Genomic DNA, 16,778 nt, shown 5'->3' with positions numbered 1-16,778 from the left:
TCTTCCAGGCAGAGGATAGCTGTACTCATTGGAACTAGACATTGCCAAATTATGGTCACAAAAAGATTCTGACCGTTTATATTTGCCTCACCTAGCTCACTTGAGGATAGAGAATCTGTTGTAGTCCTCATAGGGGAGGTCTTTCTACACTGGCCACTATTTTTGAGCAGGACCTAGATAAGGATTTTCACAACACCAAAACAAATAGATTTTTGTAAAAGTTAATAAAGTGCTTGTAAGAACAGGAACAAGAGTCTGAAGGTGATTGGTCTTTGACTTGCTTTCCAGTTACTTTTTGCTCTGTGGAAATGTATCCATTTCTTCCCACCCACATTTTGTTACAGCAGCATAGAACAGAATGGAGTAGAATCATTTATTAGAAAAAAAATTACACAAACGCAAAATGTTTCTGATGCACAATTCAAGAAACATCAAGTGCTTATTATATATCAGGGAATATTTTAGCAATAAATTTCTATTGCTACCTAAATTTTTCCTACCTCAGCAATATTTCGGTGAGGGTAAGGGAAAATGATTTATTCTTTAATTCTAAGATAAATAGGACTGTTCATGGTAATGGAAAAATAGGAATATAGTATAAAAGATGAAAAATCAGAAAATATCTGTTTACTGACAATATGTAAAAGACACAAAAGGCCGAGCGCGGTGGCTCACGCCTGTAATCCCAGCACTTTGGGAGGCCGAGATGGGCAGATCACCCGAGGTCAGGAGTTTGAGACCAGCTTGGCCAACATGGTGAAACCCCGTCTCTACTAAAAATACAAAAATTAGCTGGGTGTGGTGGCACATGCCTGTAGTCCCAGCTACTTGGGAGGCTGAGGCAGGAGAATCCTTGAACCCGGGAGACGGAGGTTGCAGTGAGCCAAGGCCATGGCGCTGCACTCCAGACTGGGTGACAGAGCAAGACTCCATCTCAAAAAATAAATAAAAAAGAATTAAAAAAACCCATCAAGTTCACAGATTTCCTCAGCTTAATGAGTGGATGGCAAGACTGGAAATAAGAATTCCATGCCAAAATGGAACACTTCAAAATTAGACCCACTAAGGGAATAAAAGAGTCTAAAACTCAGAGCCTGAAGCCCTAACAATCAGTCATTTTAGCTGGAAACTAGAAATCTCATGAGGGAGGCAATTTAGATAATTACTGTGATGATTTTAAACACCATTTGTGGGAGAACAGGAACTCTTCCGGATTTATTGACAAGGGATTTCAGTATTTTAAGAAGTAGTGTTTTTGAGATTGGTCTGATAATCTCTCCCGGATCTCATTTCCTATGACTTCTTCCCATCTTTTCTCCCAGCCTCAATGTTACTTCCTTACGAGTGTCCCTGTCAGCCCAGGGGGAGGCTGTGTGTCCTTCAAACCCTTCCAGCACTTCCTACCATTCCCCACCCTCACCCCCTGTGCTCATTGGGGTCCTGAAAGGGAGCAGGTGGCCAACGCCATTGTGGTGATGGGGAGTTCTGCCCCTGCTAACATGTCCTCCCCTGGGAAAAGGTAGGTCGATTCTTGAAACACCCAGAATTCAGCCCACCCAGACCTGGGTCAGAGTCTGATTCCATAGGGTCATGTCTAGGACTTGCATAGTTAAACAACCAGGAAAGAAGGTGCCCCCAAATGAAGCAATGTGAGTAAATATGGTATAGGGAAAGAAAGACTGAAAAATTCGGGGTCCAGAGAAAAGTGCTGAGGCCTCAAGAATGCAGAGCCAAGATCCATTTACATTCCACTGGCAGCTTCAGTAAGGCCATAATTTTGTTATTTTTTTCCTTCCTGCCTGTTTTCCTCCTCTTAGTAGCTGAGGAAACCTTAAAAACCCTCAAATCGGCCGTGTGCTGGCTGAAGAGATCCTTGTTCTGAAGTGTGTCCAGGGGAAAGGAGACTCTGAGTGGAAATAATAGTTTGTGGCAGTAGAAAAGAAGGAAAGCAATCCTGTGGCCAGTCCAAGAAAGAAGGGTCTGTCGGGAAACAGCCCAATATGGTAGCAAGAATAAAGACTCTGGCACCAGAGAGACCAGTGTTCAAACTCCAGCTCCACCAAACATCTTGACCAAGTATCTCAACTTTTCAGAACCTCAGTTCACTATAAAATGGAGATTTTAAAAATACCTAACATTTTGGGTTCTCTAGAAAGTTTCCAAGTGAGCTTCACCTAAAATCCAGAGACAGCTCTGGAGCCTGTTTGCTCTGGACAGGACCAACGTCTTGGAACCATAGGGAAAAGGCCAAAGAATCATGAGGCTCTCAGTCCTGACATTCTTGAGTTGGTGAAATAATCTCAGCTCCCACCCACCTACACAGTTGGCTCTATGATGAGGCCACTCTGTGAACAGGTTGGTCTCTGTTATTTGCAGGTAAATGTGCTTCCCAGTCAACATACCAGCCTTTAAAAACAGTATCTTCCCAGGTTGTAGGTAAACGTTATTTCAGATGAATCATATTCATTTCATCATGAATATGATTTAATCAGGAATTATATGTGCAAAGGGAACAGCACATAGTAGGCTCTTGGCACATTTAAACTCCTAGTTCTGTTTCCTCGTGGTTCAAAACAGACAAATAGTGTCTCCTGAGGCTTACCTATGGCAGGAGGCTATGACTGCATAACTAAAAGAGAAAGGACATTGCTATTTGCGCTTCAAAGTTCAGCCCAGGTGACATCAATCCCTTTATGAAGTCATTTTCCCAGGCTACACCCAGTCAGGCAGAGCTGATTACTCTTCCTCTACTGTATCCTCTGCCTATTTCTATTGCAGAGTTGACTCCGTTGTTCTGCAATGATTTGTTTAATGTCTATCTCTATACAGATGTTGGGTGATAAGCTCCTCAGGGGCAAGGGCCATGTTGATTCATCTTTATGCTTCTGGAGGCTCGCACAATGTCTGGCCCATAATACGTGTTCAACGTTTAATGAAAGGAGCAAACGAACTAAGAGGGAAATGAGGAGGAAGGAGAGGTTGATGCTGAGGGATCTACCTTTACTTCTTTCTCCCAGTCCAGCACCCCTTTCCTCACTCCTCACATCCAAGCTCCATACTCTTCCGGTCTCCCCAGTCTTGCTAGAGATCCTGTCCTAGGCCTCAAGAAGCATGACTTTTGCTTATAGATTAGGAAATTTGTGTTCTCAGCAGACAGCTGGTATGGAGAGAGATGTATGCAAATCAGATCATGAAACTTGCAGTCAGGGAAGTTGCATGACACTGCCCTGGCTGCTGGGACATTCAGGAAGTTGCTGTGTGAGGCTTCTGAGAAACTCTTTTAAGAAGGGCCACATTTAATGGGCTTATGTCTGTGCTCTCTGCCCTTTCTACTTGCCTGGAACATGGGTACAATTTCTGGAGCTGCAACATCAATATTGAGACCTTGAGGAAAAGCCCCAGAGAACTACAGAAATCTCAGTCATGATGTTCTTCAATCATGAACCAATGTTTGCCATCCCTACCCCTTTGGGTGTTTAATTATGTGAGAAAAAGCCACCTTTATATGTTTAAGTCATTGATGTCTGGCCTATGTTACTGGCAGCTGAAGATAATTCCAAACCGATAATGCAGTCTTCAAGGAACTTTACCTTGCTGTTGCTGCTGCCTCAAATGCTTTTCTCTAAAATTATCATAGGACTGGTCCCTTCTCAGAGTCAGATATTCAGTTCGAATGTTACCTTCTCAGAGGTGCCTTTTTGACCACCCTATCAGAAGATAACTTCCCACGCTGCATATGTCATTCCTTAATAATATCATCTTGTTTTATTTTCCTCACTGCATTTTTCACTATCTGAAATACTCTCTTTTGTTTGTTTCTTCTCAGTCACCAGCCCCACCCCCGCCACCACCACCACACACACCATGAATACAAGGACTTTATTTTGTTCAAAGCTGTTGTATCTACCGCACCTAGAAGAGCACTATGAATATGTTCCCAGAAATAAAGATGACTTCTGGAGTTGGGCATGAATCTATTTTCCCATAGAAAATACTGTTATATATGATGAAAAGGTTTATAATTTTGGAAATTATGGGTTAAATACTGTTTATGACCTAAGTACTATGTATAACATTGTTTATATGGGATAATGAGTTCCAAGTCCAATTTCCCTTAATGAGCTCATTATGATCTTGACCATAGATCATGTTGCAGTTTATCCCCATCTCCAGAAAACCCTTCCTGCTTCCTTGAGTTTTCTAGCTGCTTCCCACCTTTTATTCATAACAGTTTATAAGATTTTAACTCCTTGATGAAATTTTTTCTTTGATTTATTTACAGGAGGTTTAAAAAAATTTTCTAAAGAGTCTCAATCTCAAGCAGATTTTTTAAAACATTAATTTCTTGAGTGCCACTACCTATACTCCTTGCAGGCTCTATCCCATTTCACATCCTGTCTTGTGAAAATTATACTTAAGTCCTTTCGAAGCCAACTCGCCTAACTTCCTGCCCTCCCAGTGGTTTCTAAACTTCATATCTTTTCCATGAGTTCATTTAAAAGCAGCAAAGTCTTTTTCTCAATCCTTTCTGGACCCTTTCCCCTGTTCTGCTTTTCAGTGTGAGGAGCACGGTGGATTATAATGAGGTGCAGGTAAGACCTTGACATGCGGAGGAGTGAAGTTTTTCTTTTACTGGTTAGAGTATGGATTTACGTATAGAAACCATATATGTAGATGAATAGGATAGGGTCACTTTGTTACACACACTTAAGGAATCAAAAGTATACCAGTTTGAGGAAGTGGAGTGTTTAAAAGTTAAGTGGTAAAAAATCCAGGAATATAGGTTGGGTACTGTGACAGAGATCGTTAGTTGTTTCCCAATATGCATTCTTTCCCTTTTCCTTAGTAATGAAGTCCTTTTTATTTAAGGTGGCAATGAAAAAAGACTGTATTCCCAAGTCTTGCTTGCAATTAGGTGTGACCATATGGTACAGTTCTGGAAGTTTTGTTTGAAACTGATTAAGGAGAGCTGACCCATCTGGACACGGTGGCCTTTTGCCCTTCCTCTTTTCTTCCTCCTTCTATGCTGGAACGTGGACTGATGGCTGAGCTTCTGTGCTCATCTTGCCTCATAAAGTGAGGTTGAGGATAGAAGCCGTAAACAAAGAATGGGTGCAGAACCATCTGGTTTCATGGAGCCACTGTACCAGTTCCGAATTGCCCAACCTAGGACTTTTTTTTTTTTTTTTTTTTCTGGGCGAGAATAAACCCTGGTGTCTTTAGCAATTGCTACTTTGAATTTTCTGTTAAATATAGCCAAGTATAATCTTTTCTGATACAGATGCACACTTGGGAAGCTTTTAAAAATACCCCAATGCCCAGGCAGCATCCCAGACCAATTAAATCAGAAACTCTAGGGATGGAACTCAAGCATCAGCAAATTTTTAAAGCTTCCCAGGTGATTTCCATGTGCAGCCCAGGTTGAGAATCGCTATTCTAGGCAGGTAGGCCTCACGTGTTGCATGTTCAACAATCTCCTGGGAGATGCAGTGGTGCTTGTTAAAAATTTGGATTTCCTATCCTTACCTCCCCAGGGGTTTTGGTTCTTCGGGTACGAGGACATCCCACCCACATGATTCTGATACAGGAAATCTAGTTTCAAATTTGAAGAAACACTGCTTTAGGCAATAGGAAATCTTTAGAAGTTTTAAAGCAAAGAAGTGACAAGATCAGAGGAGTGTTTTAGGAGGAGGATTAGCCTGTGTCTAGAGAATAAAATGAAGAGAAGAGGTGAGAGATTGAACTCAAGGAGACCCATCAGGACGTACTACAACAGCTGATGGCCTGAGGGGATACATCTGTGAACTAACAGGTGGACACAGAAATGGGGAAAAAAGAAGGGACACAATAGACACTGAAAAAGATAAAACACTACAGGACTTGGTACCTTATGGGATGGGGTAGGGGCACTTCAAGATATTCTCAGTGACTGAAGAATACATGAGGGCTTTGGCTTATTCCGGGTTAGTATATATTTCCCCTTGTGCTGAAACTCAGATTGGTGTAGTTTATTTGTTTGCTGTGTATCTACAGCTGCAAATGTTAAATTGACTTTTGTTGACCTGATTGTATCTAGAGTCTTCTATTAGGTTGAAAACATTTATTTAGGTCGAGAGCGGTGAGTCACACCTATAATCCTGGCACTTTGGGAGGCTTAACTGGGAGTGTTGCTTGAGGCCAGAAGTTCAGGACTAGCTTTGGCAACATAGCAAGACCCAAGTCTCTATAATAAGTTTTTAAAAAATTAGCTGTGTCTGGTGGTGCATGCCTGTAGTCCCAGCTACTGAAGAGGCTGATGCACAATGATTACTTGAGCCTAAGAGTTCAAGATCAGCAGAGTGAGACCTCATCTCTAAAAATAAATAATAATAATAATTATTATTTGCTAAATCAGTTCTATTTAAAGGTTCAGATACTTTATCCTAACCAGAGTCAGTCTCACAAATAAGTTTACCCTGTGTGTGTGCATTATATGTGTGTGTGTGTGTATATGCATGTAGGCAAGTAATTAAATGTTTTTCATGAAGTTTTACCTTTTTTAAAGTCATGTCTTGTAAAGCAAAGGAAATAAACAGGCAGTATAGATACTGCTCTGGAGCTGTGCTTTGTGTAGTTGTCTTTCTGGGATAAGACACAACCAAACTCTCAGGGCCTAGAAGTTTAAAGAACAGTTTGAAAAGGTGATCTCAATGGTAACTGATTAATTAACTATTCAATAATGTAAAGCCCCTAAGCAGAGAGATGTTATGGTACTATTTTATCAAATAACATAAATTAAATATAATTACTTTATGAGTAATCCTAAGATACACACTGCCCGCTGATTTGTTTTAGTAATGAACACCTATGCCTCAGAAATTGCTCTTAGGTATATAAGCTCTTCAAGTCCTCTGTTATTTAAAAACCAACATATTGGTTTTAGAGTTAAAAACAGAAAATAATAATAGCTAAATGTAATAAGATGTAAACCAATCAAATCTCTCAATTCTTACTAAAGTCGGTATCAAGACACGGCTTCTTTTAAGAATAGATTTTAAAATACCAAGTAAACTTAATGAACAGAGAAGACAAATGTATCATCATTGAGCTTACCACTCAGGGTGCAAAGATGAATGAAACAGCCTTGGTCTCTTGCACTTCAGAGTATACATAATAAAGTGACGGGGAATTTTTCCAAAGTTAGTTTTAGATTTAATTTTCTCTCTAATTGGAACATCTATTAAGAAGACTCTAACAAGGTGAAAGTCATTAAATCTGTTCAAAACATAAAATGGCTAAATTTCAATAGGCAATGGGAGAACACTTGTCTAGATGCCATATCACATTTACTCAAGTTGCTAATAATAGCACTCTTCTTTAATCTGGTGTGAGTCAGAACCTTGTCCTTGCTCCAGAGTATGCTTATGGTCCTTAAGCAACAGTATTAGCACCACTGAGAGGCCACTACCTGCTCAATTCTCTCATGCGCACCAGGGAAAGTGAACACCCCGGGTGTGGATTGTTAGATGCCTCACCAGCTCTCCCCAGTATTCCCTCTTGTAGCTGGGTTTTGGTTTACCTTTCTAATATAATTAAATTGGTTAAAGAAAAGTGCTAGCTGTATTAGAGACTCAGTATCTTTGTGAACAATCCATTTCATACAGAAAACATTCTATTCCATGGTCACAAACTCTACCCTTACATGAGTTACGATCCTGCAGATGATTAAACACTGGGCCCTGGGATGGCTTTCTATGAAAGTGTAGGCAGAGTATACAGAAAGCCCTAGGCAAAACCTCACCTCTAGTTGGGGCAAAACAACCCAAAGTGTGTATTTAGCTGCAGATAAGTCAAGGAAATTTATCATGGGTTAAATTATGCCCCCTTTCCCCCAACCAAATTCATATGTTTAAGGCCTAACCACCCAGTACCTCAGAATGTGACCTTTGTTTTGGAAAAAGGGTCATTGCAGGTGTAAATAATTAAGCTAGGATGAGGTCATACTGGAGTAGAATTGGCCTCTAATTCAATATGACTGTGTCCTTGTAAAAAAGGGGAATTTGAACATGGATGCACACACGAGGAAAAGGCCATGTGAAGCTGAAGGCAGAGATGCTTCACCAAACCGAAGAATGTGAAAGATGGTCAGCAAGCCGCCAGAAGCTAGAGGGGGAAGCCTGGAGCAGATACTTCCTCACAGCCCTCAGAGGTAACCAACCCTGCTGACACCTTGACCTTAGACTTCCAGCCTCCAGAACTGTGAGACAATAAATTTCTTTTGTTTAAGCCACTCTGTTTGTGGCACTTTGTTATGGCAGCCTTAGCAAACTAATACTGAATTGTTCTTCCATCGTTATCTTTATGGATAGTATATTCTTTTGGTATAGACATAACTTGCCTTTCACTATTTGACCAGTGAGAGCTAAACATTTTAAAGCAAAACACCTTTAATAGGAAGAGAAAAGAAAAGACAGAGTGGGTGGCCTGGCATGCCTGCCAACCACAGGTCCCTTTTACTAACGGCAGAGGCTGTCGCTGCCCACATAAGGCCTCCTCCACCGTGTGGATCAAAGAAGGCTGAGAGCTGCTTCCATGGTCACTGAGCTCTTCTTCCATACTCTATCACCATACATCATTGCTGCTGGCTCAGCCAAAGTGTTGAAAGGACTATTACTAAGCTGCAATTCTTTATTCTTCCTTATCTCACTCTCTTACCTCCTAACTTCCTAGCAAACAGGACAAGGGTAGGAACAAGAAACCAACTAGAAGTGGGACTGAAAAAATCAGGGCAAAAAAATTAAACACAAATCAAAACCAAAACAGACTCCACCCCAACCCCCGCAAAAAAAGGCAGGAGGAGGAGAAGGAAGAGAAGGAAAGAACATGAAGAAAGAGAAGGGGAAAAGGAGAGAAACAGGTCTGGTTGGTCAGGGAAATCATTGCTGGAGGGAAAAAACTGAAATCTGTGCTTTTGGACCTCTAGGATGTTCATTACATTGCTCTAGAAAGCCAACAGGAAACTAAGATTCTTCTTGTGAATGTACTATGTTTGGATCTCACCAAATTATTTCTGGAATTCAATCATCAAACTTCTTGCATGATATTTATTTTTTCGTAGCTCAGTTCTGTAAACAAGGTCCATGTGATTCTCTATGAATTAATGTAGAATAATGGAATGAGGAAGCCAGGAGATTCAGAAGTCGTTCAATATAACACTGTCATTTTGGCATGCAGGGAATTTAACAGACTTGTCCAATGACATATAGCCTATACCAGAACTAGGCCAAAAGATTTTATAAATATTATTTGATATATGAAGAATCCAGGCTGATTTATATAAAAAATTTCTAAACTTAACTACTTTTGAATCTTCACATCTCCATATAATTTTTATGGTATCTCAGAACAGGCTTTTTGATAGCCGTCTGGGAAACTTCCACCTAGAAAATGTCTCAGAATGTAATATAAGAAACTAAGGTAAACAAAGATTTATTCCAGCTAAAGTATTTATTTGGAAAATATTTGATGGATTAACTTTTTATATAAATGTATCTCAACAATCTGAATTTTTAAATGTCTTATTACATCACCACTAACTTGCACTTAATAGCATTTACTATATGCCCGCAGTCTCGTAAGTACTTGATCCTCACAATGCCGCATACTCTGGTCCGATTATTCATTAACTCCGTTTTGCTGTTGAGGAAACTGAAGCAGAGAGGGAGCGACAATATCTTTGCCCGACTTCATACTACATGTGAATAGCAGCACAGCCAGACTGCCAGTCTGGTCCCAAAGTCTATGTACTTAACCACGACACCAGACTACCACTAACCACTCTGTGAATCAATCTGCATACAAATTCACTCATGTCCTTAGCAAGTGGTAAAGCCTGGTCTAATCTGATTTAGAATCAGTGCTCTTTCCCATCACACTCTACTGTCTCTCATGTTGTCATACTTAAACTTAAGATCTGGAGTAAATCTTTCTACATTTAGATTCTCTTGAGAGCCATTAACCAAAAGCAGCAGTGTGAGAAAGATTCAGTCCAACACAGACACCACAGAAGCACAGCAGCAAAAAGAGAATCCTGACCACCAGCCCCCCAGCCATAGCAGTAACTCCCGAGGTGTGCTGGAGGATGCTGGCTCCTGGGGCCACTCCTACCTTGTATGCTGTGCTCATCTCTCCTCATTCTCAGGTGTGGTTGATGGAACAGGTACAAGACCAGGGAGCACGAGATCCAAGTCCCAGTCTTAGAGCAGCCTCTGACTGGCAGTGCCATTGACAGGCTGGACATGTGGTCCCTGCTTCACATACCCAGCTCACTTAACTCTCTCAACTACCCCATGAATGGGCATGAAGGACTTCATCCTTACAGATGAAGGAATTGTGACTTAGAGAGCTAAGCATTCCATCAAGGTCATAAAAGATGATACTCATTCCAGGTCTGCCTGACTCCAAAATCTTCACGTATTCTTTGTCAAGTTGCCTCAAAAGTCACTTAAATCCTCTGAATCTTAGACTCCTCAAATATAAAGTGCCATGGAGCCCTAGGGATTCTATGAAGTGTCTCAGAAGTCACTTTGGGAAGGAAGTCCAAAAGGCAGGACCCGGCCTACTCCTGATATGCACATGGACACATACACACACACCCCAAGCAGTGCAGAGTAATGCCACTGTGACCGTCTTTATAAATGTGGCTTTCTACATTTAGATTGAAGGGAGGATTTGCTGCTAAAAAAGTTTGAGGCCCATTCTTGCAAGTGATCTTTAAGGCCCCTCTTAGCTTTAATGTCTGGGACAGGGTCAGAGTTGTAAAGATATAACTTTAGTAAATCAAGACAGTCAGAGGATACTTTGTATTCACCTGGCTGGGTCTGTCCAGAATGCAGATATCCGATGCCTTTGAAAGAAAAGGCTGTGCGTGCACTCTGTAGATCTAAACACAATTTGAGAAAGTGTGTTGATTGTATTTGTGGAGATGGCCTTCCTATACAGGACCAGTTAGAAAAAACATAGTCTGAGTTTTCTTCTCCCGTGAGCTCCACCATTCCTTGAGGGTTTCAGTTGGTCCGGGATGAAAGGTATGTAGCATTAGTGGCTTGTTTAATGCTAACTCCTTGTTTTTCCTCTTCCTCTCTCTCTTGCCTCATCTTCTTTTTACCCTGTCCACCTTCAATCCTGTCTACCTCCTGTGGCCCCAAAGCCAGCTGGCAGACCAGGAAGTGGGGGTCTGTATTGGTAGAAAATGAATAAATTCACTTACTCCTTCAAGTCCTGCCTTTCCCACATTCGTATTCCTACACAGAGCAAATAATTGGTGCTTAAGCAATAGCCACGAGGCAGGTGTCTTGAAGAATGCGTGCGGAGCCAAGTGTTACTTTTCCTCCACCCTATAGCTCATACCCCTTCATTAAAAGCTACATATGTAGAAAATAATAAAGTTGACAAAAAACCAAGTGTTAATCATGGTGATGATGATAATACCTTTCTAAAAAACAATTATTGAGGTATACTTTATATGCCATAAAATTAACTCATTATTAGTTACAATTCAATGACTTTTAGTAAATATACAGTATTGTACAACCATCACCATAGTCCAATTCTGGAACATTTCCATCATCCCAAAAAGATTCCTCGAGCTCATCTGTAGTCTCTACCTGCTCTTGCCTCCAGTCCTAGGTAACCACTAATCTACTTTCTGTCTCTATAGATTTGCTTTTCCTGGGCATTTCACATGAACGGAATCATATGATGTGTGATATTTTGTGGCTGGCTTCTTTCAGTTAGCATACTCTTTTTGAGGTTAATTTATGTTTTATCATGTATCCTTTATACATAACACCTTTTTGAATGGCAGCATTATATAGAGGAAAAAGCATGAATATCAGAAGCATGCAAACATGGGGCTGAATCAAAGCTGTGTCACTTCTTAGCTGTGTAACTTTGGGCAAGTTCCTCAATCTCTCTAGACCTATTTGTGGAATAAGAATAATAATCCCTCCCTCAGCTGAAAGGAAATAGCTGGGTTGTGATGACAAATAGTGGGCGCCCAAGAAATCCAGTTCTTCTCTCTAAATTTCGCCAAAAACCTTTGCTTTTCTCACCCCTGCTTCAAACTTTAAAGTGACTCCTACAGCCTCCCTAACAGCCTTCACATCAAGCTTGAAACAAGAACCCACATAACAAGTGATATCAGAAACGGAATTCCGCCAAAGGGAATCACATCCTTCATTAATGGAGCCCAGATGGTGAGGAACTAAAGGGATTTCCTTCAATTATATTGCTGTCATTTTTTTATAACGAATGTTAAATTGCATTTAATTATTATTGTAAGGGGGGAAATGTGTCAAATTCTATCCTAGAATATTTTATGGAGTTGGTTTTCCTTTGGCAAGGCTCTAAGAACAACTTATTTTCCCACTAATTCTTATAAAACTGCCCCCATTAACATCAACACACAGATAACAAGCAAACAAGTAGCAAACAGCTAAAAACACCAGAGTAAATAAAATCCACCTCAAGCCAGGTACCATGGTGCATTCTTGTATTCCCAGCTACTCTGGAGCCTGAGGCGGGAGGATTACTTGAGTGCAGGAGTTTAAGACCAGCCGGGGTAACATAGCTATAATACCTCTCAAAGAAAAAAAAAATCCACCTGAAATCCTCCAAACTCAACTTTTAGCCAATAGTTTCAGACCTTTTCTTTCCTGAACCTTTAGAAGACCCTGAATTTCGTGTGTGTAGCAAAATAGCCTGAATCGAACTCCTTGTTTATTCCTCCAGCCCACCTTCTCTGATTGGAACACGTTCTCATTTTGAGTTCCAACTCAAAGGGATCCTAAATGCAATCCCATCCTATAATCTAGGACACAAAGTTTACAGAGTTGCTACTCCTTAGCCCTGAGAGAAAATTTCCTGTCCTAAATCTGCTTTTCCTTTTGAATTATTGTTTATCTGTACTTCCAAATTTACCAGTGCTCCTTCACATTTCTGATTCTTTTTCTCTCTCTCTCCTTGTCTGGGATTTATCACAACTGCATTTCTTCCCCAAACTCCTGAACCACTTAATTCCCCTCCATTTCCCAGATTTACTTCTTGTTAAGAATAGTATAAGAGTTAAAACAGTAAAGGATAAGGCTTCTCAATATTTTTACTAAATAAAATATGGTTATAACATTTTGTTTATCTCTCTCTTCAAGGAGATGAGTACAGCATATCATTTTTCATGATATAAAATGCCTGTGGTCAAATGTAAAGTAATTATTAACAGAGGTAATATATGGCTTTCCAATCTTTATAAACTTTATAATCACTATACATATTATTGGAATTAAGGATGGCAAACTGATCCTTTCAAATAGGTAAAGTAGATATAATTCCTACAAGTGATCAGCTTGTAACATTATCAGGTGAGTCTAATTTGAACTTCTGCTGTGATAAAGCTATACTCACATAGATAAACAGATAAATACTATATCCAGACAGAACCAAGCACTTAAATTAATGTATTGATGTATTTGTATAAGGATTCCTGTGTTTCCTTGCTCTAAGTACTTATCTTGAAAATAGGAACTGTTAACAAAATCCATGGCTAACTTTTTTCCCAATATTAAGAGATGAAAGAAAGTATAGGTAGGATCCCAAGAGAGAAGTTTTCACATACTGAATTATCTCCTAATACAGGCTTGAAAAACGATAAATCTGATGAAAATAAATAAAAATTTGGAGGACAAAGTCATGTTAGGTTTACTGAGATGTGTGAATTTCCCCAATCTTTAAAAACTGTTCTTATGCTAAAACTTACCCCTTCATATCACCACAGTGAAGAGAGTAATTTATATCTAAGACCTTATTTTAGGGATTTTATTTTAGGCGGTATCATAGGAATTTATCTCATGGTATAAATAGTTTAGTAAATCTGGGATTTGGGAAAGATTTTTTCTCTACAGCACAGGCCTTTTGTTCAGCAGCAGATGACAAAATAATTTTGAGGCAAGATGATTTAACTTCAGTTTGATGTCCAACCATCCACCCCAAATCTTATGCTCCAAATTCCAGAATGTGGCCAGAGTATTGAAAATTAAGTTTTTAAAAAATCACTTGATCCAAATCTTCTAAATATATATACATATATGCAAGAATGACACAGCCTTCAAATTATGGTTTGGCCTATAGTTTGTGTATAGCTCTCTAGAGAATTTCGATCTTAAGGTTAAAATCTCAAATATGTGGAGATCATCTCTGAGGACTTGACTACCATAAAATTCTGTCAGCATCCATTTATCGTGTATACGAATTACCAAATAATGCCGAGTCTCCTACCCTGAGATGGCAGCCAATTTTTGGTGTGCCTGACGGGCCATTTCACAGCCTTTGGTTCTTGTCTTGTGCATTTCCGCCCGGAGTGAGGGGCAGCTGACTGAGACATCCCCAATAGAAATGACCAGCTCTCGGTACAGGGCCACTTGTGTGTTGAACTCTTGGACAAGCTGGAAAAGAAGTGAGTTTTTTTTTTTACCAAACATTTCTCATCAGAAAGTTTCCTGTTTCGGAGTACATAAACAAGGGCCTTCACTGACCCCTGAGTCAGCTCCCCAGATCTCCAGCTAAGGAACCTAGGAATTGTTTAAAGCAGAAGGCACCAAAATGGCAAGTCTCTTTGTCCAAGGCAAGTGTTTATTTTCATAGGCAAGCCTGGCCATGGAAGCTCTATTTCCAGACCTACTTCCCCTCACCCTTTCAGACTCAGTTTCTGAAGAGCAAGAGAGCATGTTTGGAGTGCTACCATGCCACTCCCAGGCCAACAGAGAATGATGCTGGAGACTCCTACATAGACGCTCCCCTCTGCTACTGCTAGGACATGGCTTTTAAGTTGCACGGCGGGAGGGGCGAGGGAGGCGACAGGTAGGGTGTAATAGGCAAACCATTCACCTTTCGCTGGGCCACTGAACCTCTCGGCCTGACGGCCTGACGGGAAGACCAGCTACAGCCTCTGCGCTGGAACCTTCGACCCCTCCGCAGCGCCCCGTGCGCTGTATTTGGGTTTGTTTGCTACTCTCTCCCCAGAAAGCAGCATCCCCACCTCCTCATCCCTCCCTCCTCCATGAGCGAGCCAGTTCACTGTGTCTTTCGCATCCACCATTCTTCGAGGGGGTACAGGCACAACCTACAGCCGCTGATCCCCAAGACCCTTGCTGTGACACTTCTTCTGCAGGGCTATTACGACCGGGGTGTCACCCTGAATTTGGGGGACTGCAGATTTAAAAATAGTGCATGTGCCACGTGATCGGCATTGAGGATCTGAGGGTGGGGGAGTGGCTGGCACTCAGGCAAATGATTAACATACACGACTCCCCCCACCCCCTCTCAATTAAAAAAAAAAAAAAAAAGAGGCACAGTTTTCACCCACCATCTTGCAGTCGTCCAGGGCTCGTTGGGTTTTGTGGGCGCTCTCGGAGCCGCTGCCCCTGCGCTCCCAATCTCCGCTCTGCAGAGGGGGCTTGCTGATCTGGAAGATCGAGGAGCGGGTGGACCGGCTGGGGCGCTTTTTGCGCCCATTCGGTGCAGAACTCATGCATACACATCCACCAAGCCGAAGCCGCTGGTGCAGTGCGCCCCGGCGCGGGCGGCCCGGTTGTTGCCCTGGGCGCCGCCGCCAAGCAGCCGGAGCCCGGACCTGAGGCGCGCAGCTCACAGTGCTGGGGCTGGCTGCGCGGGTCGGTAACCTTCAGCTTGAAGGAGAGCCGGGGAAGCGCTAGCTGTGCCGTGCAGCATCGCTTCCACTAGCAGCGAGGAAGGGGCGCGATCAAGTTCTGCTCAGCAGCATTGCCGACCCTGTCCCGGGAGCTGGGCGCTGGCGCGGGCTCGCACTGCCTTCCTCTCGGCATGGATTGCAAGGCTGGGCGAGAAGGAACGCGCCGCCCGGCGGTTCCGAGTTTCCATTCAGGTGGGGGAGCAGCTTTCAAAGCCTGCGCTGCAAGGTGGGGGGCGGAAAGGGGTGTCGCTCTTGCTTCAGTGTCTTCCCGCAGCGGCACTCGGTTCGTCTTTCCCCTCCCTCCACTGTCGCCAGGCCTGGAAGGACTGGCGGTCCCCAAAGCAAGCAATTGGCTCTAATCGGCTGCCTCGATCCCTCGTCTCTAAGGGCTTGTCTGTTTGAAGATCCCAGATGAATCTGTGGCGGGACTGGCAGACGCAGAGAATCGGTCCGGCTGACGTTGTTCGCGGGCCCGCACATTGATAGGACGGGAATACTAATGTGATCTGTCCATGCAACCCCCTTCCCCCTCCACAGTTTATGCACTTATCCAATCAAATCCCCGGGAACATCAATTGCAATATTACTTCATCTGCTCTATTATTAGAAACGAAAAGTGTCATCAGAGTGGAGCACATGCCACATGCTGGGACCTAAACATGGATTTCAAATAAGCCCGTGTGGGCTTGAGGCCCTCACCATCTGAGACTGAGACTGGGGCCACAGGAGGGAGTGAGGTTTTGCTCCAAATGGAAGAACTCTTGATAACCTAAAAGGAAAGCTTTGTTTCCCTGAGTTGTTTTGTTTTTATTTTGTCTTTGTTCATGGAGGGGGAAAGAGGAGAGCCAGTGAGGCAGAATGCACAGAGGCATTCACTCAGATTGGGCCTCATCCCCACCCCATTTCAAGTAGTAAAGCTCTTGGTCTTGCATTCCAGGGTCTCAGGACCCAGCTCCTAGAGTTCCCTTCTGGAGACTTGAACAAATAAGAGCCAAGAGATCTCTCTGGACACTCAAAATGACCTTCTTCTCACTTA

General features: G+C 42.1%; 1 protein-coding gene across 2 annotated transcripts in view; it reads right to left on the bottom strand.

Moving 5' to 3' along the window:
• RGS7BP (regulator of G protein signaling 7 binding protein) overlaps positions 1-16,293 on the bottom strand; it is a 107,385-nt gene extending 91,092 nt beyond the window's left edge. For both annotated transcript variants that reach the window (XM_054489191.2, XM_054489192.1), the window contains exons 1-2: positions 15,398-16,293; positions 14,311-14,477 (exon numbers count right to left, since the gene is read on the bottom strand). In XM_054489191.2, coding sequence (XP_054345166.1) covers positions 14,311-14,477; positions 15,398-15,562 — 332 coding nt within the window. In that variant the 5' untranslated portion in view covers positions 15,563-16,293. The remainder of the gene's footprint in view (positions 1-14,310; positions 14,478-15,397) is intronic.
• Positions 16,294-16,778: the final 485 nt, after the last annotated feature.

Source organism: Pongo pygmaeus, chromosome 4 (assembly GCF_028885625.2).
Source record: "Pongo pygmaeus isolate AG05252 chromosome 4, NHGRI_mPonPyg2-v2.0_pri, whole genome shotgun sequence".
Classification (NCBI taxonomy): domain Eukaryota; kingdom Metazoa; phylum Chordata; class Mammalia; order Primates; family Hominidae; genus Pongo; species Pongo pygmaeus.
The sequence above is the reverse complement of the archived record's forward strand: the minus strand, read 5'-3'. Positions and strand labels throughout refer to the sequence as shown.